The following is a 21,722-nucleotide window of genomic DNA, read 5'->3' on the forward strand; positions in this document are numbered from 1 at the left end:
GGACCGGAGCTGGCCTGTTGTCCTCCCCCAGGGAAGACTCCTGTCTTTTCACTTCCCACCACCCGCCCCCAGTCTGTTGGGTTGCGTTGAAATCTATGGATTTAACTTCAGCTGTTACTATTTGTGTTAGGTTTTGGGTGCCTTTCTTAGACAACAAGAGAGTTGGGAGAGGAACAGACGGCTTGGGTTGTGATTCTGTTCACGCGGGAGCCTGTGCCTCCTGGCCCCCCTCCCTCCCTGGAGGTGTGGTGCCCGCGCAGGTCCCTCTCTTGGGCCGTCTCTGGTTTATTGGGAACGTGCTCAGGTCCCTACTGAGGTGCAGCTCAGTGAGAGAGAAGCCCTGGACTCTGTCTTCCCTCCGGGTGCCTGGGAGGGGCTGGAGCGGGCACCCCACTTAGCGTGGAAAGGGCATCCTGGGCGTCAGCGAGGGGATTTGGTCCAATCTGAGTTTCCGTCTCACTCTCTTTTTCTTTACTAACTTGGACCTTTTGGGGTTTTCTCTCTATCTTTGAAGTTCTGAAATGTCTCTAGGCTGGAGCATTGGTCACTGACTTGATGAGCCCCTTCACATGGGAGACATTTCTCAGGAAAACTTCTTATTCTATTCTTTTTGTTGGTCTGTTTTTCTTGGTATAACGTATGTATAGTAAAGTGTGTAAAATGTACCAGCCTTAAGTGAACTGCTTGATTAATGTGTATGACCTAAGGCCTGGGCTCATATCATGGTCGAGCATGTTTCTTATACCCCAGGAAGCTCCCCACTGTCGATTAGTTTTACTTGGTTTTCTGCTTCAGACAATTAGAATCACAGAGAATGTCCTTTTGGTGTGTGTATATCAGCAGTTTGTTTATTGCCACGTAGGATTTCATTTGTGAATATACCACAACTTATCTATCTGCTTTTCCTAGCCACGGACGTTTGGCATCTCCATTTTGGCTGCCGTGTGTGTTCTTTTTTTTTTAATAAGCTTTTACATTCATTTAATTTTTTTGGCTGCATTGGGTCTTAGTTGTGGCACGCGGGATCTTTGTTGAGGTGTGCAGGATCTTTCTTTGTGGCGCGTGGGCTCTTCGTTGCGGCGCTGGACTTCTCTCTAGTTGTGGCGCATGGGCTCTGTAGTTTGCGGCGCATGGGCTCTGTAATTTGCGGCACATGGGCTCTCTCGTTGAGGTGCACGAGTTCAGTAGTTGTGGCGTAAGGGCTTAGTTGCCTCACGGCATGTGGTATCTTAATTCTCTGACCAGGGATCTACCCGAGTCCCCTGCATTGGAAGGCAAATTCTTTACCACTGGTTTCCTTTGCTGTGCAAAAGCTTGTAAGTTTGATTAGGTCCCATTTGTTTATTTTTGTTTTTATTTCTATTGCCTTGGGAGACTGACCTAAGAAAACAGTGGTACAATTTATGTCAGAGAATGTTTTGACTATGATCTCTTCTAGGAGGTTTACGGTGTCATGCCTTTTATTTATTTATTTATTTGGTTGTGTCGGGTCTTAGTTGTGGCAGGCAGGCTCCTTAGTTGCGGCTCGCTGGCTCCTTAGTTGCGGCATGCAGGCTCCTTAGCTGTGGCGTGCGAACTCTTAGTTGTGGCATGCATGTGGGATCTAGTTCTCTGACTAGGAATCAAACCCAGGCCCCCTGCATTGGGAGCATGGAGTCTTAACCACTGCGCCACCAGGGAAGTCCCTATGGTGTCATGTCTTATGTTTAAGTCTTTAAGCTATTTTGACTTTATTTTTGTGTATGGTGTGAGTGTGTGTTCTAACTTCATTGATTTACGTGCATCTGTCCAACTTTCCCAGCACCACTTGCTGAAGAGACTTTTTCCCATTTTATATTCTTGTCTCCTTTGTTGAAGATTAATTGACTGTAGGTGTGTGGGTTTATTTCTGGGCTCTCTATTGTGCTCCATTGATCTGTAAGTCTGTTTTTGTACCAGTACCACACCATTTTGATTACCATAGCTTTGCAGTATTGTCTGAAGTCTGGGAGAGTTATGCCTCCTGCTGTGTTTTTTTCCCTCAGGATTGCTTTGGCAATTCTGGGTCTTTTATGGTTCCATATAAATTTTTGGATTATTTGTTCTTGTTCTGTGAAAAATGTCATAGGTATTTTGATAGGGATCACATTAGATCTGTAGATTGCTTTGGATAATATTGCCATTTTAACAATATTAATTCTTCCAATCCAAGAGCATGGGATATCTTTCCATTTCTTTGAATCCTCTTTAATTTCCTTTATTAATGCTTTATAGTTCTCAGCATATAAGTCTTTCACCTCCTTGATCAGGTTTATTCCTAGGTGTATATATGTATATTTTTTCGTGCTATTTCAAAAGGTATTTTTTTTTACTTTCCCTTTCTGATATTTCATGCTGGTGTAAAGAAATGCAGCCAATTTTTGAATGTTGGTCTTGTATCCTGCTACTTTGCTGAATTCATTTATTAGGTCTAGTAGTTTTTGTGTGGAGTCCTTAGGGTTTTCTATATATAGTATCCTGTCATCTGCATGTAGTGACAGTTTTACCTCTTCCCTTCCAATTTGGATACGTTTTATTTCTTTTTCTTGTCTGATTGCTGTGGCTAGGACTTCCAATACTACGTTGAATAGAAATGGTGAGAGTGGGCATCCTTGTCTTGTTTGAGATTTTAGCGGGAAGGCTTTTAGCTTTTCACTGTTGAGTGTTATATTGGCTGTGGGTTTGTCATAAATGGCTTTTATTATGTTGAGATATGTTCCCTCTATTCCCACTTTGGTAAGAGTTTTTATCATGAATGGATGTTGAATCATGTCAAGTGCTTTTTCTGCATCATTTGAGATGACCATGTGGTTTTGGACTTTTCTTTTGTTAATGTGGTGTATTACATTGATTGATTTGCAGATGTTGAACCATTCTTGTGAACTTGGGATGAATCCCACTTTGTCATGGTGTATGATCTTTTTTATGTGTTATTGGATTCGGTTTGCTAATATTTTGTTGAGAATTTTTGCATCTATATTCATCAAAGATATCGGCCTGTCATTTTCTTTTTTGGTGGTGTCTTTGTCTGGTTTTGGTATCAGGGTGATGGTGGCTTCATAGAATGTCTTTGGGAGTGTTCCCTCCTCTTTATTCTTTTGGAAGAGTTTGAGAAGGATTGGTATAAATTCATCTTTGTATGTTTGGTAGAATTCGCTTGTGAAGCCATCTGGTCCTGGACTTTTGTTTGTAGGGATTTTTTTGGTTTGTTTTGTTTTTTTAACAGATTCTATTTCACTTCTAGTGATTGGTCTGTTCAAATCATCTATTTCTTCTTGATTTAGTTTTGGTGGGCAGTATGTTTCTAGAAAGTTGTTCATTTCTTCTAGGTTGTCAGATTTGTTGGTGTATAATTGTTCATAGTATTCTCTTATTTTTTTTTTGTATTTCTGCGGTGTCAGTTGAGATTTCTCCTTTTTCATTTCTTATTATGTTTATCTGGGTTCTCTTTTCTTCTTGGTGAGCCTGGCCAGAGGTTTGCCAATTGTGTTTACCCTTTCAAAGAACCAGCTCTTGGTTTTACTGATTTATTTTTCTATTTTTTAAAATCTCTATCTCGTTTATTTCCTCCATGATCTTTATTATTTCCTTCCTTCTGCTGACTTTAGGTTTTGTTTGTTCTTCTTTTTCTAATTCTTTTAGGTGGTAGGTTAGGTTGTTTACTTGAGATTTTTCTTGTTTTTTGATGAAGGCCTGTATTGCTATGAACTTCCCTCTAAGAATTGCTTACGCTGTATCCCATAGATTTTGTATGGTTGTGCTTTCATTGTTGTCTGTCTCAAGGTATTTGTAGCATGTTATTTAGTCTTCATGTAGTCTTTTTTTTTTTTTTTTTCTCATTTCTTTCCTGTGGTTGATTTCTAGTTTCATTGGCATTCTGGTCAGAGAAGATGCTTGAAATAATTCCTGTAGTTTTAAATTTGTTGAAGTTAGTTTTGTGCCCTAGTATGTGGTCAATCCTAGGGAATGTTCCATGTACGTTTGAAAAGAATGTGTATTCTGGTCTTTTTTTTTTTGGATGTAATGTCCTGAAAGTATCAATTAAGTCTAACTGTTGTATTATTTAGGACCTCTGTTGCCTTATTGATTCTCTGTCTGGAAGATCTGTCCATTGAGTGAGTAGGATGTTAAAGTCTTCTACTATTATTGTATTCCTCTCCTTGTGTGTCTTTATCTCCATTAGTATTTGTTTTATGTATTTGGGTGCTCCTATATTAGGTGCATATATGTTGATGAGTGTAAAATCCTTTTCTTGTATTGATCCTTTTATCATTATATAGTGTCCTTTATCTTTCCTTATGGCCTTTGTTTTTTTTGTTTTGTTTTGTTTTTATTAATTAATTAATTTATTTTTGGCTGCATTGGGTCTTAGTTGCTGTGCATGAGCTTTCTCTAGTTGCGGAGAGAGGGGGCTACTCAGTAGTTGTGGCTCACGGGCCTAGTTGCCCTGCAACATGTGGGATCTTCCCGGACCAGGGCTTGAACCCACGTCCCCTGCATTGGCAGGCGGATTCTTAACCACTGCGCTACCAGGGAAGTCCTGGCCTTTGTTTTAAAGTCTATTTTGTCTGATACGAATAGTGTGACTCCCGCTTTCTTGTCATTTCAGTTTGCTCGAAATATCATCCCCTCACTTTCAATCTGTGTGTGTCCTTTGCCCTAAAGTGGGTCTCTTGTAGGCAGCATGTTATAGGCTCTTGTTTTTTTAAAAAATATATTTATTTATTTATTTATTTATTTTTGGCTGTGTTGGGTCTTTGTTGCTGCGCGCGGGCTTTCTCTAGTTGTGGTGAGCGGGGGCTACTCTTTGTTGCGGTGTGTGAGTTTCGCATTTCGGTGGCTTCTCTTGCTGTGGAGCATGGGCTCTAGGCATGTGGGCTTCAGTAGTTGTGGCACATGGGCTCAGTAGTTGTGGCTCGCGGGCTTAGTTGCTCCACGGCATGTGGGATCTTGCCAGACCAGGGCTCGAACCCGTGTCCCCTGCATAGGCAGACGGATTCCTAACCACTGCGCCACCAGGGAAGCCTGGCTCTTGTTTTTTTATCCAGTCTGCCACTCTGTGTCTTTTGATTGGAGCATTCAGTCTATTGACATTTAAGGTAATTATTGATACATCTGTATTTATTGCCATTTCAGACCTTGTTTTGCAGTTGATTCTTTGTTTCTTTTTTGTTTCTTTCTTTTTGTTTTTCTTTTTGTGGTTTGATGATTTCCTTTTATGCTTGTGTTCTTTTTGGTTTTCGTGAATCTGTTGTATATTTTTGATTTGCAGTTGCCCTGTTTTTCAAGTGTGTCAACGCCTTCTTATATCTGCTTGCTTTAGACTGATAGTCATATAGGCTTAAACATATTCCAAAAAAAAAAGAAAAAGAATCTGCATTTTCTTACTGTCCTTCCCCACATTTTATGATTTTGATGTCCCTTTTTACATCTTCATGTTTATCCTTTTGCTGTTCCTTGTGTTTATCATTGCTTTCACAAATAGGTTTTTTTTTTCTTTCTGATCTGTTTACTGGATAATTTAAGTGACTTACTGTCCAATTGTGATTTCCTCCTTCCTATATCTTCTTGTTTCCTTTCTGTTTCGAGATGACCTTTCAATATTTCTTTCAGGATAGGTTTAGTAATTGCTGTATTATTTTCGTTTTTGCTTGTCTGAGAAATTCTTTATTTTTCCTATTCTAAATGATAATCTTGCTGGGTAGAGTATTCTACAGTAGGTTGCAGAGTTTTCTCTTTCAAGACTTTGAATGTATTTTACCACTCCCTTCTGGCCTGCAGTGTTTCTGCAGAGAAATCAGCTGATAGCCTTATGGGAGTTCCCTTGTAGTTAACTCTTTGTTTTTCTCTTGCTGCCTTTAGAATCCTCTCTTTATCTTTAACATTTGTCATTTTAATTATAATATGTCTTAGTGTAGGTCTGTTTGGGTTCATCTTGTTTGGGACCCTCTATGCTTCCTGTATCTGGATATCTGTTCCCTGCTTTAGGTTTGGGAATTTCTCAGCCATAATTTCTTCAAACACATTCTCAATCCCCTTTTCTCTTTCTTCTCCTTCTGGAATCCCTATTATGTGTAGATTGGCCTGCTTTTTATTATCCCATATGTCTCTTATATTGCTTTCATTTTTTTCATTTGGCTTTCTGTCTGCTGATTTGATTGGGTAATTTCCACTATTCTGTCTTCCAGGTCACTTATTCTTTCTTCTGCATTATTCATTCTGCTCTTCTGCCTTTAGCTCAGCTTTTGTCTCAGCAAATGCATTTTCTAATTTTTCTTCCCTTTCTCTGTAGTTCTAGTTCCTTTTTACAGTAATTTGCATTTCTGTCAATAGCCTTTCTTAATTCTTTCAGTATTTTCATTACTGACTTTTTGAACTTGGTTTCTGTTAGACTGAAGAGGTTTCATTGTTTGTTCCGTCAGGGGAATTCTCTTGGTCTTTTAACTGAGAGTGCTTCCTCTGCCTCTTCATTTTGCTTATGTTTCTCTTTGTGAGTTTAGGAGAAACAAATATCTACTGTAGTCTCGGAGGGCTGTTTATATGCCAGAACGTCTCTGTGTAGGTTGTGTGGGTTTGATGTTTTTTGGCGTGAGGGCTGTTCTTGGTTTGGACGCGTGCTCTCTCTCTTCAGCTTGTGCTGGCCTTTATCCCCTTGACAGGGGCACGCAGGTGCTCGGCCCATGCGCATGCTCCCAGGGAGGCGGGGCAGCGGTTGGCGTCCGGTCATGGGTCCCTGGCGGAGGCAGCTGGCTGCACGTACTCCGGGGAGGTGGAGCAGTGGTTGGCGCCAGGTCGAGGGACGCTTGGCAGTGGTGGGCTGCCCACGTTCCGGGAAGGTGGGGGCAGTGACCTGCACCTGCTCACAGGACCCTCGGCAGCGCTGGCCCGCCTGTCTCTGAAGTCTGAGATGGCAGCAGCGAGTAGCGCCCGCCCCTGGAGCTCTTGCAGGCAGTGCCCTGCCGCGTGAGAGCGTGGAGAAAGAAGCTCATATGGTGGGCCTGCTCCTCTCCTCGCGTGCCCCCAACAGCGGCACCCTGCCTCTCTGGCGGGCCCAGGCTTCTTCCTGGACTCCCTCATTTGTGGCGCACCACACCCCAGCCCCCTCAGGCTGTCTTCGTGCAGCCAACCCCGGTCCTCTCCTCAGGGTCTGACCTCCAAAGCCCGAGCCTCAGCACCCAGCCCCCACCAGCCCCAGTGGACGGGCGTCTCAGACTGTGGAGAGCCTGTCGGCACCGACCCTCTGTGCAGGTCTCTCTCTGCTCTGCCCTCCCCTCTGTCCTGACAGATCTCCCCGCCAGTGAGGGGACTTCCCGTGTGTGGAAAGCTTTCCTCTTTCACAGCTCCCTCCCAGGGCACAGGTCCTGTCCTGATTCCTTTCTCTCTTTTTTTTTTTTCTTTTGTCCTACCCAGTTACGTGGAGATTTTCTTGCCCTTTTGGAGGTCTGAGGTCTTCTGCCAGCATTCAGTAGATGTTCTGTGAGAGTTCCACATGTAGATGTATTTTTTATTTTTTAAAATTTTTTGCCATGCCTCGCAGCATGTGGGATCTCAGTTCCCTGACCAGGGATCGAACCCCTGCCCCCTGCAGTGGAAGCACGGAGTCTTAACCACTGGACCGCCAGGGAAGCCCCTGTAGATGTATTTTTGATGCATCTGTGGGAGGTGAGCTCCGCATCCTACTCCTCCACCATCTTGATCCGCTCCCTCGAGGTTTGCATTTTTCACTGTGGACATCCAGTTGTTACAACACCATTTATCAAAAAGACCATTCTTTCCTAGTCAATTGCATTGGTCCGTTTGCCATAAATAAAGTGACCATAGACGGAGGAGTCAATTCCAGACTCTGGTGAGACACCACAGACACACTCTTTAACTGCTGTCAGTTGGTCTGTCTGTCTGTCCTGAGCTAGTGCTACATTGTCCTGATTACTGCGCATTCCAGTGAAAACGTGGTAGTGTAAGTTCTCCAGCTTTGTTGTTCTTCGAGATTGTCTTGGCTATTCTAGCTCCTTTGCATTTCAAAATAAATGTTAGAATCAGCTTGTTGGTTTCCAAAAGGAAACTTGCTGGTTTTTTGATTGGGATTGCATTGAATCTATAGAGCAATTTGTGGAGAATTGTTCCATTTACTTATGAAATCTGATAGTTTATAAATTCTCTCCTTCTTCATTAACACTCATGTGGTCTGGGACTAGACATTATTGCTTCCTCCTTTCCCCTCTTTACGGTGGTCATTTATTTTCAGGGCTTTGTTACATTTTTATTGCTGTGTGTTGCTGCACTCTGCAGTGAGGTGCTGAATAGAATGGTGGGATTGGGTGTTCTTGTCTGGTTCCTGACAGTGATGGGAAGCGGTCAGTATTTCTTTGTTACTGAGAATGATGTTAGCATTTTGTCACATGCTTCTTTGTATTATTGAAATGATTATATATTTTTTCTGTTTATTTTGTTATTGTAATTAATTACACTGATTGATTTTGTGAATGTGAAGCTCACCCCACATTTCTGGAATAAATCTCACTGGGTCTCGATGCATTGTTCTTTTTTTGTTCTCTGTAAGAGCTATGTGTGATTTACCACTTTCTTTAAATGTGTGGAAGAATTTACTAGCGAAGCCATCTGGGCTTTGAGTTTTCCTTGTAAGGAGATTTTAATTACAGATACATTTCTTTAACAGGACAATTTTAAATAGGAGTTTACTGGGACCATTTAGATTTTCTATTTCTTCTTGTCAGTTTTGGTGAGATGTGCTTCTCAATTTAATATCTGTTGCAGTAATTCAAATTCAGATTTGTTGTCGTAGTCTTTCATAATATTCTCTTATGCTTTTAATGTGTTTCCTAGATTTTTAGTGATGTTCTCCTTTTATTCCTGACGTTAGTAATTTATGCTTTATCCCTTTTTTTCTTGATCGATCTTGCTAGGAATTTATCAATTTAGCAATTGTGTTACTCTTTTCAAAGAGTGAATTTGGCTTTGTTGATCTTCTGCTGTCTGTTTTCTATTTGATTGGGTTCCGTTCTTTATTATTTCCTTTCTTCCACATCTTCTGTGTAGTTCGTTATTCTTTTTTGGCTTCTTAAGTTGGAAACTTCATCAGTTTTTCAGGCTTTCTTTTTCTAATATTTGCATTTAAGCTGTACATTTCTCTAAGCTTTAGTCTAGCTGTAACCTCCAAGTTTTGAGATAGCTATTTCTTTTTTTGTTTGTTTTTTGTTGTTGTTGTTGTTGTTGAAGTATAGTTGACTTACCATGTTGTGCTAGAGATAGCTATTTCTCCTTTTAGTTCTGTGGGGTTTTTAAAAAGTTTTTATTTAAAGTAGTGTCAGACTTGCAGACTTAAGCAGAGTCGCAGATACAGCACCCTGAGCATTCCGGTCCCCAGCTTTCCCTTTAACATAGACACGGTCCATAACCTCGGCACAGTGACCCACACTGAGAAGGTGTGGCACGTGGTACAGGGCTGCTGACGACACTGCACACCTGGCTCCCCGTCCCGGTCTGCCCACTCGTGCCCTCTCTGCTTCAGGGTCCAATCAGGGCTCCCGGGCTGCATGTGGCCTCACCTTCCATAGTCTCCTCCCATCTGTGACAGTTTCTCCCAACCTGGACACATTGGAAGAGTCCTGGGTGGGTGTTTTATAGAAGGTCCCTCAGTTTGAGTTTGCTGTGGATTCTGGGGGAGATCCCACAGAGACGTGGCACCTTTCTCTTTGCCCCATAGCAGGGCTACCTCAAGTCATATGACTTGTCACAGGTGATGTTGGCCTAGATCACTGCCAGGGTCCTCCACAAAATGTCTCACGTGTTTCTTTTCCATCCTCTGTCCCTTAGAAGCAAGTCACTGAGTCCAGCCGCACTCAAGACAGGGGAGGGAAACTGAGTCCACCTTCCCGGGGAGGGGGGATGTTAACGTGCACACATTACTGGAAGATTGTAGGGAGGAACTTAGTGGCTGTGCAATACGCTGCTTCTCCTTGAAGTCTTGCCTGCTGCTCCCCGTGGCCCTCAGCAGATCCTTCCTGCAGCAGCGCCTTTCGTGCTAAGGCCCTCATCCCCACACCATTTTAGTCTTCGGAATTCTGTCAGGTAGCATTGTCCCTTTCCTGTTAGTTCTGTCAAGTTTTACTTTGTATGTTTTGAAGGTAAGTTATTAAGTCCATACTGTTGCCCACCTTCAAATAAAACAGCCAGTTACCTTACCAGCAACATGAGTTTACTCGGGAGAGGCAGGGGAATTGCATTTCGGGACCCGCAAGCTATGGCAAACCACAGGCAAGTCCTGCAACAAAGGAGAGGAGCCTTACTTTATGGGGTGGGGGGCGGGGAGGAAGTTGGGCGGGGCTGCTTTGAAGGTTTTCCAGTCTCCATTGGAGGAAAGTGAGAGTTGAGGGTGGTGGCGGTTTCTCATTGGCTGGGCTGTTGCTGGGCTGGGAGAAAATCTTCCTTCCTCTTCCTGGGGCAGCGCACCAGCTTCTTCCCGCCCAGAGGCGCAAAGCAAGCTGGGAAGGAGGGTCTGGTGTGAGAGCGCCCCCTTCAGGGCTTCCCGCCTCCGTTTTACGCGAGGTTGTCCCTTATTAATTTCCACACTGTGTAGGATTGTTATTTCTTCCTGTGGTGTTCGTATGTTCTTATCACATGCCCTCTTTATTTCTAATAATCCTTCTTGCCTAAAAGTCTGCTCCCTGTCTGGAGGGAGAGGCCTGCCCATGTCAGCAGTGAGCCTCCCTCTGTGGTTTGTCACCTGGCCGCTGCCCTTCTCCTTTGGGGCTGCATTCTGGGAGGGAACCTTCTTCCAACTCCTAGCTCTCTTTTTATTTTTATTGATTTATTTATAAATTTATTTTATTTACTTATTTTTGGCTGCGTTGGATCTTCGTTGCTGCACATGGGCTTTCTCTGTTTGCGGCGAGCGGGGGCTACTCTTCGTTGCGGTGCGTGGGCTTCTCACTGCAGTGGCTTCTCTTGTTGCAGAGCACGGGCTCTAGGCGCCCAGGCTTCAGTAGTTGTGGTGCACGGGCTCAGTAGTTGTGGCTCACGGGCTCTAGAGCACAGGCTCAGTAGTTGTGGCGCACGGGCTTAGTTGCTCCGCAGCATGTGGGATCTTCCCAGACCAGGGCTCGAACCCGTGTCCCCTGCATTGGCAGGCGGATTCTTAACCGCTGTGCCACCAAGGAAGCCCCAGACTGTGTCTTATTAATTACAGCCTATTCATACATTTCTATGAATTGACATCTTTCTAGTATTTTGAGGTTATGATGCGGCTTGCAAAGCTCTCTTCTGTTAGCAGTTGGCTTGTGGAGCTTGGTGTTTCTCTCTCTTCATGTTGGCGTTTTCTACAGATTCTCAGTTGTTAGTCCACATTTATACGAATGTGGGTCTTAAACTGAACTCTTTACATCTATAGCCCACCTGGGGCACCCATTGGCTTCTGAGCGCCCCTGGATGTGATCATGGGAGTGGCTTCTAGTGTGTCGCTGCGTGGGGATGGGTGTGACATGCTAGTGCACCGTGAGTCAGGCCAGCTGCACAGGCCCGGCTGGCACTGTGAAGGTCCTTCCGGCCCGAGGGAGGCTTCTGGGGGAAGCCCTGTGGTGTCATGGCTTAGCTTCTTGAGCTGGGCCAGGTTAGACCCTCCTTCCACATGTTCCCGGGGCACTTGCCTGCCCGCATGCTGCTCTGTGTTCATTCTCGTGCTCTCTGCCGTCACCACAGTCCTGGAAGGATGCTGTTTGGCCACCGTCTCAAAGGGAGAAGCAGGCCTTATTTTTACAAAATGTCAAAAATTTGAACACCCTGTGTGCTAGTGCGTTGCCTTTTTGCATTCATTTACTATTTCAAGGAGAGGAAGCTGTGGTTAGTTAATCAGGAGTCTGTTTCACATGAGTTTGCATTTGTTAATAACACCTTCGTGCATTTAAAAGCTGCACACACGCCTGCGTCATGTGACTTGTTCAGTCTGCCAGTTGTGCTTGCTGAGCTTGCGTGAATTAAAAACTCATTTGGGGGGGGTGGGGAGTAACTGCCAGTGGGTACAGGGTTTCCTTTCGGGTGATGAAAATGTACCGAAGTGTGGTAAGGGTCGCACAACTCGGAACATACTAAACCACTCACCTGAAAACATTTTAAGTGGGTAAGTTTTACAGTATGTGCGTTATATTGCAGTAAAGATGTTATAACGTACTGCAATGACTTCAAGCCCCCCAAGCTGCTGGGGGGCCCTGGCCCGTGGTGTGGGGCGTCGGGTTGGGTCCTGGCCTCTGTGAGCTCCTCTGGGGAGCACCTCTCTCTCACCTTCCGTGGCGGGAGTTCCCAAACGCGCACCGAGGAGCTGGTTGGGAGCGAGCCCCCGGCATTAGCAGGTCTCCCGTCGGCCGCCCCGTTTACCTCCGAGCTGGCTGGGCTGTGGCGTGGACCGCGTCTGTCTGTCTGTCTGTCTGGCGCGTCTGGCGTGAGAGCGTGCAGTGCTGACGGGGAGCCAGTGCCCACCCTTCCTGTCTTTCTGTCCAGACGGTCAGTATGTCGGCTGTGCCCCGGCCTTGGCTCTGGCGCGGTGAGTGTGATCCCACGTCACTTCAGCCTGACCAGAGGCCTCAGCGCTGTGTGGGCTCCAGGCGAGCTTTGCTGGGGGTCGAGGGAGCAGGGCCACAGAGGGCAGGGACGCTTATGGGACGGGCTGACTGCCTGATGCCATGGTCGTCAGGCCCGTCCCTTGGCTGCCAGCCTGCGTGCCCGTGGCCAGCTCCCCGGGGCGCTGGCTCCCTGGGTGCCCACCTTTGGCCGGCGGTCAGTGTTGGCGTGTGTGGGGTGTGTGGGCCAGACCGTTAGCAGACGAGGCTGGAGGAGACCTCACAGCCCTCGCTTCCCTGAGCCCATGGTCCTTGTCAAAGAGGGCAGCGGAATCGGCTCTTAGCTCTTTGTGGGCGAAGCAGAGGTCCCTGGCCCGGTGTAGGGCGGCCTTCGCCAGAGGAGAGAGGGTCTCGGGTGCCGAGGACACTGGGTGGAACTGGAGTCTGTGGTGGGACCTGTCTGCCCGCTGTGCCAACACAGCACATGGAGGTGGGCGTGGGCTGGGCCTGCAGCAGAGACGTAGGAAGCTGTGGACGCTCCGGCTCACAAGGGCGACGCGCGGCCGCGTGCTGGATGGCCCACCGTGACCCGCTGGCGTGTGGGCAGCACGTCTGCTTCCTCTCTTGCTGCTGCCTTTTGGCCCATAGCTTCTGAGACGGCCTCGCTTCAGGAAGAGGTGCGGACGCAGACTGGGGCCCGGGTCAGCTGACATCCTGGCCGTGCGAGGGCCCGCGCCCCTCCCTCCCCGAGTCTGCCTGTGCTGCACGTGGCCTCACCGAGGCTGGCGTGGGGGCCTTAGGGAAGGCTGGGTGGGCGTGACCCACCCCCGGCCATGGGAGCAGGAGGTAGAGCCTGGGGAGCTCAGCCACGGGGAGCCGGTGTTTGAGGTTGAGTGCGTGGAACTTGCGGGCCATGTTGTTTAACGGTGTTCAGCGCCAGGCCGGCCGGCCTGCACAGAGCCCTTTCCAGACACCCTGAGCTCAGGGCCCTTGAGAAGGGCCCTTGCCCCCGGGCCTGGAGCTGATGCCACTCCAGCCTGGAGGAGAGCGTCTCGCGGCACGTGAAATAATAGGAAATTTGTATCCAGTGTCCATACATAAAATTTTACTGGAACCCATGCAGAAAGTGAACTTAAAAGTGTAAAAGGAAAAGGGTAAATCTTTACTCTCCATCTTAAATGGCTGAGGCGGTCGTGTGACCCTTTTATTTTTAACGAAGTTGTCAGTTAACGGACAGTTGGGAACCCGCGGTAACGTTTCATGTTGTGTCCTAGGGAGGCGTCAGATCCATCATCTGGGGAACCAGCTGCAGCTGAACCAACACTGCCTGGACACAGCCTTCAACTTCTTCAAGATGGCCGTGAGCAAGCACCTGACCCGTGGCCGGAAGATGGCCCACGTGATCGCGGCCTGCCTCTACCTGGTGTGCCGGACGGAAGGCACCCCGCGTATCCTTTGGTTTGGGGACCTCTTGGAGGACCCCGTCTTGGCTCCCGGTCAGCCTCCCTCTGCTGTCGGGCTCTGTGTCCCAGTAGCTTAGTGTTTGTGTTTAATGGGAGCACCTTGTTGGGTTCACCGTCTGGACGGACACGAGACGTCCACAGACTGAGGAGCTGGGCGGCTGGGTGCCCGTCCCCCCTCGGCCCCTGGGGAGGACTCTTCAGCATCCTCCTGCGGTTGGCCAGCTGTAGCCAGGCCGGTGTCCCGCGGGGCTGCTGACCTCGCCCCTCCTCGCCAGCCTCGCCCTCTCCCAGAGCACGGTGCTCTGCTCTCTCCTTGTGCCTGGACGGTGGGCGCTCTCGGCTGCCCTGCAGGCGTTTGCGTGTGTCGGGAATTCTGTCCATTGCGCCTTCCTGAAGAGGGCCTTCTGGGGCCTTCTGGCCCCTCCACTTGGCCTCTGTTCTCGCTGCCTCCTCGTGTCTCTTTTCCCCTCGCCTCTCCTTGCGGGACCCACGCTCCTGGCCCTGTGTCCTCGTCCTTATGTGACAGCGCGTCCCCCGTGGCTTCTGAGACCGGGCGCCTCTGAGCATCTGACCTCCTGTGGTCTTCCTTCTGCCCAAGCTTTGGGGATAGTCTGGCAGGATTCTAGGTTGCAAACTGGCCTCCGCAGCATTTGGACAGTGGTGCCCGTAGTCTTCCTGCGTCCCGCGCGCCTGTGGAACACTTGGATGCCCTGGTTCTGGGCCCTCTGTGAGGGACGGACGGCTGCGTCGCTCTCCGAGCTGCAGCACCTCCTGTTTGTCTTCAGGCTCAGAGGTCCACGTGCGGTGTCCCCAGCGGCCCTTCCCCCGTGGCCTCCCGTCTCCGGCTTCTGGAGTCACTGTGGCTTCTCCCTTCGTGTCTTCTTTGTTCACTCTGCTGCCCTGCTGACCTGTCTTCTGGTCTCCTTTCCTGTTCCCCACTTACTTACCTTTTGCTTTGGGAGAGTTTATCTTCCAGCCAGGCCTGCGTTTCCGCTTTCATGGTTTGAGCCGGAGCAGCTCCGTGTTCTCCGCACCCTTCCTTGTGAGGCGGTCCTGCGAGGCTCTCGTGGGAGCCGCGGCGTCTGGTCTCTCGTAGGAGCGGTGGCCTCTGAGCTCTCTCCTCTCCTGCTGTTCCCTCCGTGTGCCGCGCAGGCTTTCCCCGATGGCGGGTGGCCTGGCCGTCGCCCCTGTTGGCATGGAGTGCTGGAAGGGTCCTGGGGACAGTGTGCGTGGGTGGGCGACCCTCAATATCAGAATCTTTCATTAAAGTGTCTTTCAGTTTTTGAAAGGTACCGTTTCAGCATAAAAGGAGCGTTTGTTGCTGGAAGGGATGAAGCTGCGCGCCCTGGCGGCCCCACGAGGTGGCGCGGTGGAGCTCCGTCCGTGGTCACCGCCTTGCCCCGCGGCGAGGCCTGCCCTGGCCTGGCTCAGGCGGGGTGGGGAGCCGGGGGGCTGCAGGGAGGTGCGGGCGCTCGGGTCAGGGCCCCGCTCTGCCTCCTGAGCGTGGCGCGAGCCGGAGCCGGAGCCGCGGGGGCCGCAGGGGCGGTCGGGGTGCGGACACAGGTGTAAGGGCGGGCGGGGCTCTGGAAACCCGGCGCTCCAGTCCCGGCCTCGCGCTCCTCCCGCTCCCCTGGGGCGAAGGGGCGGGCACCTCGTCCAGGGGTCCAGGCCTGGCCCCGCCCCCGGGTGGAGGAGAGTGGGCGGGCCCAGCAGCCCCGCCCCTCCCGCCCACACCCGAGGGGTGGGTGCCTCCCACACGGTGGAGCGGCGTGCCGCCTGCAGAGGAACGTGACCCAAACGTCCAGATGAGGCAGATCCAGACAGAGAGCAGATCCGTGGGTGTCGGGGACTGGGGGTGGTGACTGGGGGATTGGGGGGGTTTCTTTTCTTTTTTTTTAATTTATTTATTTATTTATTTATTTATTTATGGCTGTGTTGGGTCTTCGTTTCTGTGCGAGGGCTTTCTCTAGTTGCGGCAAGCGGGGGCCACTCTTCATCGCGGTGCGCGGGCCTCTCACTATCGCGGCCTCTCTTGTTGCGGAGCACAGGCTCCAGACGCGCAGGCTCAGTAGCTGTGGCTCACGGGCCTGGTTGCTCCGCGGCATGTGGGATCTTCCCACACCAGGGCTCGAACCCGTGTCCCCTGCATTGGCAGGCAGATTCTCAACCACTGCGCCACCAGGGAAGCCCCTGGGGGGTTTCTTTTTGAGGGATAAAAATGTCCTAAAGTTAGATTATGGTGATGTTTGCATAGCTCTGTAAATAGACTAAGAGCCATTGAACTGTACACCTTGAACAGGTGCATTTGTGGCCCTGACTTTGACCTTGTAAAGCTGTTAAAGATGAGACAGCAGTGTGCGGGGAGTCCAGCGCTCTGGCTGGTGGGCCTGCCGGTGGTCCCCTCAGGATGGCCGTTTGGGGGGTGGCGGGGGGGGGGCACAAGTGTGACACGGTCCTCTCTGTCCTCTTCTGGTTGACAGCACTCCCCTGCCCCCATCCCCCAGCGGGGGTCCCCAGACTTGTGCTGGCCAGGCCTGGGCTCCCACCCCCCCTTCCTGCTCCTTCACCCTCCCGGCCCCCTGGCTTGCTCTGTGTCTGCCACCCTGCCAGTGCCACCTCCTTTTCTTCCACGTAAATTCCAAGCCCCTAGAGTGCATTTGAAGGCTTGATTCACTCTCTTCTCCTTGCCCCAGGCTGCCCTCCTGTCTCTGCTGCCTGGGGCTGCACTGGCCCTGAAGACAGCACCTCCCCCTCCCCGACCCACAGAGGGTAAAGCCCTCGCTGGGACAGGCTGAGGAGAGACCTGCTCTCGAGACCGTCCGTCCCTGGGTGGGCATTTGGCAGAAACTTTCAGGCTGTGAGCAGACACCCCTGTTGCTGCCGGGCAGGTGACCCGGCCAGCGCGTCTTCCCGAGCTGCGTGTCCAGATTGTTACTGCAGCTTTTTAAAAATTTATTTATTTATGTATTTTAAAATATTTATTTATTTATTATTTATCTGTTTTAGCTGTACCAGGTCTTAGTTGCAGCACGTGGGATCTTCGGTGTGGCACGTGGGATCTTTAGTAGCGTCACACAGACTCTTAGTCGTGGCATGCATGCGGGATCTAGTTCCCAGAGCAGGGATCGAACCTGGGCCCCCTGCATTGGGAGCGCAGAGTCTTAACTACTGGACCACCAGGGGAATCCCCTCCCTTTTTTTTTTTTATTTTAACATAGACCATCTTCAAAGTCCCTATTGAATTTTTTACAATATTGCTTCTGTTTTATGTTTTGATTTTTTTGGCCTTGAGGCATGTGGGATCTTAGCTCCCTGACCAGGGATCGAACCTGCACTCCCTGCATTTGAAGGCGAAGTCTTAACCACTGGACTGCCAGGGAAGTTATTTATTTATTTATTTATTTATTTGGTTGCACTGGGTCTTAGTTGTGGCAGGCGGGCTCCTTAGTTGCGGCTCGTGGGCTCCTTAGTTGTGGCTTGCCAGTTCCTTAGTTGCAGCACGTGGGCTCCTTACTTGTGGCATGTGAACGTTTAGTTGCGGCATGCATGTGGGATCTAGTTCCCTGACTGGGGTTCGAACCCAGGCCCCCTGTATTGGGAGCGTGGAGTCTTATCCACTGTGCCACTAGGGAAATCCCACCGCAACTTTTTGTGAAACACATCCATGGGAGGTGTGTTTTTGCCCACAGCTATTTTTTAAGTCTTTGGTATTTACTGGGTTCCAGCCGAGCTGCCAGCAGGCCTGTGTATGAGCAGGTGAGCCCTAGCAATGGTCTAGGCCAGGAGGCTGCTGTCACCTGTCACCCTTTCTGTGTAGAGCTTGCCCACGGCCACAGCAGTGTCCTGCCCACCGCGACCTTCAGATCTTCTTCTCTCCCAGGCTTCAGACACCGGGGGTCTTGTTAACAGCGGTTCAGGTCTGCAGATCTGGGGTGGGGGGTGGGCTTCCAGACTGAGCTTCTGTCCCTCTCCTCAGGTTCACCTGGGGATCTTCTTTCTTGGAGGGCAGTGCAGCTGGGGACTCCCTTCTCCCCAGCCCACCATTACCTGCTTCCCTCCGCCCCTCCCCCTCTGCTTGCCTCCCCAGGGACAGCCTAAGAATTGAAGAGAATTGTTTTTTTAAATAAATTTATTTATTTTATTTATTTATTTTTGGCTGTGTTGGGTCTTCGTTGCTGTGCGTGGGCTTTCTCTAGTTGCGGCAAGTGGGGGCCACTCTTCGTTGCAGCGCGCGGGCCTCTCGTTGCAGTGCCTTCTCTTGTTGCGGAGCACGGGCTCTAGGCATGTGGGCCTCAGTAGTTGTGGCGCACAGGCTTAGCTGCTCCGCGGCATGTGGGATCTTCCCGGACCAGGGCTCGAACCCGTGTCCCCTGCATTGGCAGGCGGATTCTCAACCACTGCGCCACCAGGGAAGCCCTAAATAGACTTTATTTTTAAGAGCAGTTTTAGGTTCACAGCAAAATTGAGAGGAGGGTACAGAGATTTCCCATACCCCCCAGTCCCCACACATGCACAGCGTCGCCCGGGATGGGCATCCCCCAGAGCGGAGCATTGTTACCAGTGGTGAACCCACAGTGATGCCTCATCATCACCCAGAGTCCGTGGTTTACCTTGGGGCTCACTCTTGGTGTAGCACATTATGTGGGTTTGGGCGAACGTATAATATGATGATATGCATCTATCATGATGGTATCATGCAGAGAGTATGTGGTCAAGAGAAGGCCTCAGGGTGGCTGATTAGCGTTTATCAGCAGGCACTCAGCATCACTGGGCATGAGGAAGTTGCAAATTCAAACCCATGCCAGGCAGAGATGGAGAGGACCGCCCAGTGTTGGCCAGCCTCGGGCCTCTGGAGCTCTGTGACCTGCTGGCAAGTGTGTCCTGCCTGCCAGCGTCCAGTGGTGCTGAGCATGGGCACACCCTGGGGTCCAGCAGGCATGTCCTGGGCCGAGGCCAGGGCTGGGCGTCTGCATGGAAGGTAGCCTCCCTGTCCTAGCTGCTGCCCTCCACCTCTCGGCAGTGTCTTTTTTTTTTTTTTAATTTTTTATTTTAAATTTTAAATTTTATTTATTTATTTATTTATGGCTGTGTTGGGTCTTCGTTTCTGTGCAAGGGCTTTCTCTAGTTGCGGCAAGTGGGGGCCACTCTTCATCGCGGTACGTGGGCCTCTCACTGTCACGGCCTCTCTTGTTGCGGAGCACAGGCTCCAGACGCGCAGGCTCAGCAATTGTGGCTCACGGGCCTAGTCGCTCCGTGGCATGTGGGATCTTCCCAGACCAGGGCTCGAACCCGTGTCCCCTGCATTGGCAGGCAGATTCTCAACCACTGCGCCACCAGGGAAGCCCCTCGGCAGTATCTTTTGATGAACAGAGTTCTTAATTCTAATGAAGTACAATTTATCAGTTTTCTCCTTTGTGATTAATGTTTTTGTGTCCCGTTTAAGAAATCTTTGCCCCAAATCCTGGAAATATTTTCCTGTGTTCCCTTCTGGAAACTTTTGGTTTTACATTTCCCATTGGATTGAGGACTTCTAAGGGGTTGGTCTGCGTGTCTGTTGTGAGGAGATGGTCAGAGTTTGCTGCTTTCCACTGGGTGTCCAGGTGACAAGGTGCCATCTGCTGACAACCATTCCTCCCAGCGCACAGTGGTGGCACCACTGTTTTGAACTTAGGTGGGGGTCTATTGCTGCTGTCTCTGACCCCTTCTGCTGGTCTGTTTGTGCCAATACCAGACTGTTTTCAGTATGGCGGGTTTATAACCTGTCTCAGGATCTGTGGCATGAGACCTTGAATCCCAGCTCTTCTTCTGCCTCAGGGGTGTCTGGGCTGTTCGTGGCCCTCTGTTTTTCTGTATAAATTTTTAAATCAGATTGTCCATTTCTGTAAAAAAAACTTCTGGGATTCTGATTGGGGTTTGTGGATCAATTTGGGGAAAATTGACATTCATTTTAACAATACTGAATCTTCCAACCTATCAGTATACCTTCTTTCTTTTTAAATTTATTTATTGTATTTTTTTGGCTGCGTTGGGTCTTGGTTGCTGCGCGCGGGCTTCTCTCTAGCTGCGGCGAGCAGGGGCCACTCTTCCCTGCAGTGTGCGGGCCTCTCATTGCGGCGGCTTCTCCTGTTGTGGAGCATGGGCTCTAGGCGCGCGGGCTTCGGCAGTTGTGGCATGCAGGCTCAGCAGTTGTGGCTTGTGGCTCCAGAGCGCAGGCTCAGCAGTTGTGGCACACGGGCTTAGTTGCTCCGCGGCATGTGGGATCTTCCCGGACCAGGGCTCGAACCCGTGTCCCCTGCATTGGCAGGCGGATTCCCAACCACTGCGCCACCAGGGAAGCCCTCCCTTATTTCTTGAGGTGTTCTCTGCTTTCTCTCATTTTTGATGAGGAGGTCTTACACTTTGTTCGTTAGTTTTATTCCTAAGTATTTGTGTTTTGAGCTAAGGTAAATGGTATCTTTTGTTTCCAGTGTATAGAAGTACAGTTGAGGTATGTTGATGTTATATCTAAAAATACAAAATTCAGTGAGTAATCTTACTAATTGAACTTTGGGATGTCTTGTTTTGTTTTCTTTTTCTTTTTTAAAAATTTCTATTTATTTTTGGCTGTGTTGGGTCTTTGTTGCTGCGTGTGAGCTTTCTCTAGTTGCGGCTAGTGGGGGCTGCTCTTCGTTGCGGTGTGTGGGCTTCTGATTGCGGTGGCTTCTCATTGCAGAGCATGGACTCTAGGCGCGCGGGCTTCAGTAGTTGTGGCACGCGGTCTCAGTAGCTGTGGCTCGCGGGCTCTAGAGTGCAGGCTCAGTAGCTGTGGCGCACGGGCTTAGTTGCTCCGCGGCGTGTGGGATCTTCCCGGACCAGGGCTCGAACTCATGTCCCCTGCATTGGCAGGTGGATTCTCAACCACTGCGCCATCAGGGAAGCCCTGTTGTTTTGTTTTCTTAACGTATACAGTTGTGTCTGCTGCCAGTTTTAGTTGCTCCCTTCTGATCTGTATGCCTGTCATGTGTTTCTCTTGGCCATCTGCACGCCTGTGGTGCCCTGTGGGGTGTGAAGGGGTTGCGGGGGCCGGGGGGGGTGCATCCTCGGCTCTGTTCTGGCTCCGGAGAGCGTTTCCAGCCCTTTGCCTTAGACGTCTGCTCTAAGATACCTTTATCAGGTAACAGGTTGAAGGTGTTTCCTTTTTCCTAATTGCCAGGAGCTTTTATTGTGAAGGGTGTTGAGTCATCTATGTATGTATTGGTATGATCATCATGTGGGGTTCTTCCCCTTAATCTGTGCCGAGGTGAATTACACTGACTGATTTTTTGTGGTGGGGGGGGGTTGCCACGCCACGTGGCTTTCGGGATCTTAGTTCCCCGACCAGGGATCCAACCTGGGCCCCCTGCAGTGGGAGCTCGGAGTCCTAACCATTGGACCAGCACACTGCCTGATTTTTAAGGTTAAACCACCCTTGCATACCCAGATGTGGTCATGCCAAGTTACCCTCTCCAGGTATTGCTGATATTTTGGGCGGAGCTGTGCTGGTGGCCTGTCTTCTTGCAGTGTCCTCGTCAACTGGGTGTGTCGCAGTCGTGCTTTTGCCCCGACACCGCTGGGAGGTGCCCCCTCGCGCTCTGCACCCTGGGCAGTGCAGCGGTGACCAGTACTGCGTCCTCTTGAAACGTTTGGGAAAACT

At 49.7% G+C, this 21,722-nt stretch overlaps 1 protein-coding gene across 8 annotated transcripts in view; it reads left to right on the forward strand.

Annotated features, from left to right (window-relative positions):
* Positions 1 to 21,722, forward strand: part of BRF1 (BRF1 general transcription factor IIIB subunit) — a 71,787-nt gene that overhangs the window by 12,488 nt on the left and 37,577 nt on the right. For 6 of the 8 annotated variants that reach the window (XM_082386292.1, XM_082386287.1, XM_082386290.1 and 3 more), the window contains one exon: positions 13,862 to 14,035. The exons of 1 other annotated variant lie outside the window; for it this stretch is intronic. In XM_082386292.1, coding sequence (XP_082242418.1) covers positions 13,862 to 14,035 — 174 coding nt within the window. Of the gene's footprint in view, positions 1 to 13,861; positions 14,084 to 21,722 lie in introns of all 8 variants that reach the window. One more of the 8 variants, XM_082386289.1, reaches the window with a different exon arrangement.

Source organism: Balaenoptera borealis, assembly GCF_965194805.1.
Source record: "Balaenoptera borealis genome assembly, chromosome: 3".
Classification (NCBI taxonomy): domain Eukaryota; kingdom Metazoa; phylum Chordata; class Mammalia; order Artiodactyla; family Balaenopteridae; genus Balaenoptera; species Balaenoptera borealis.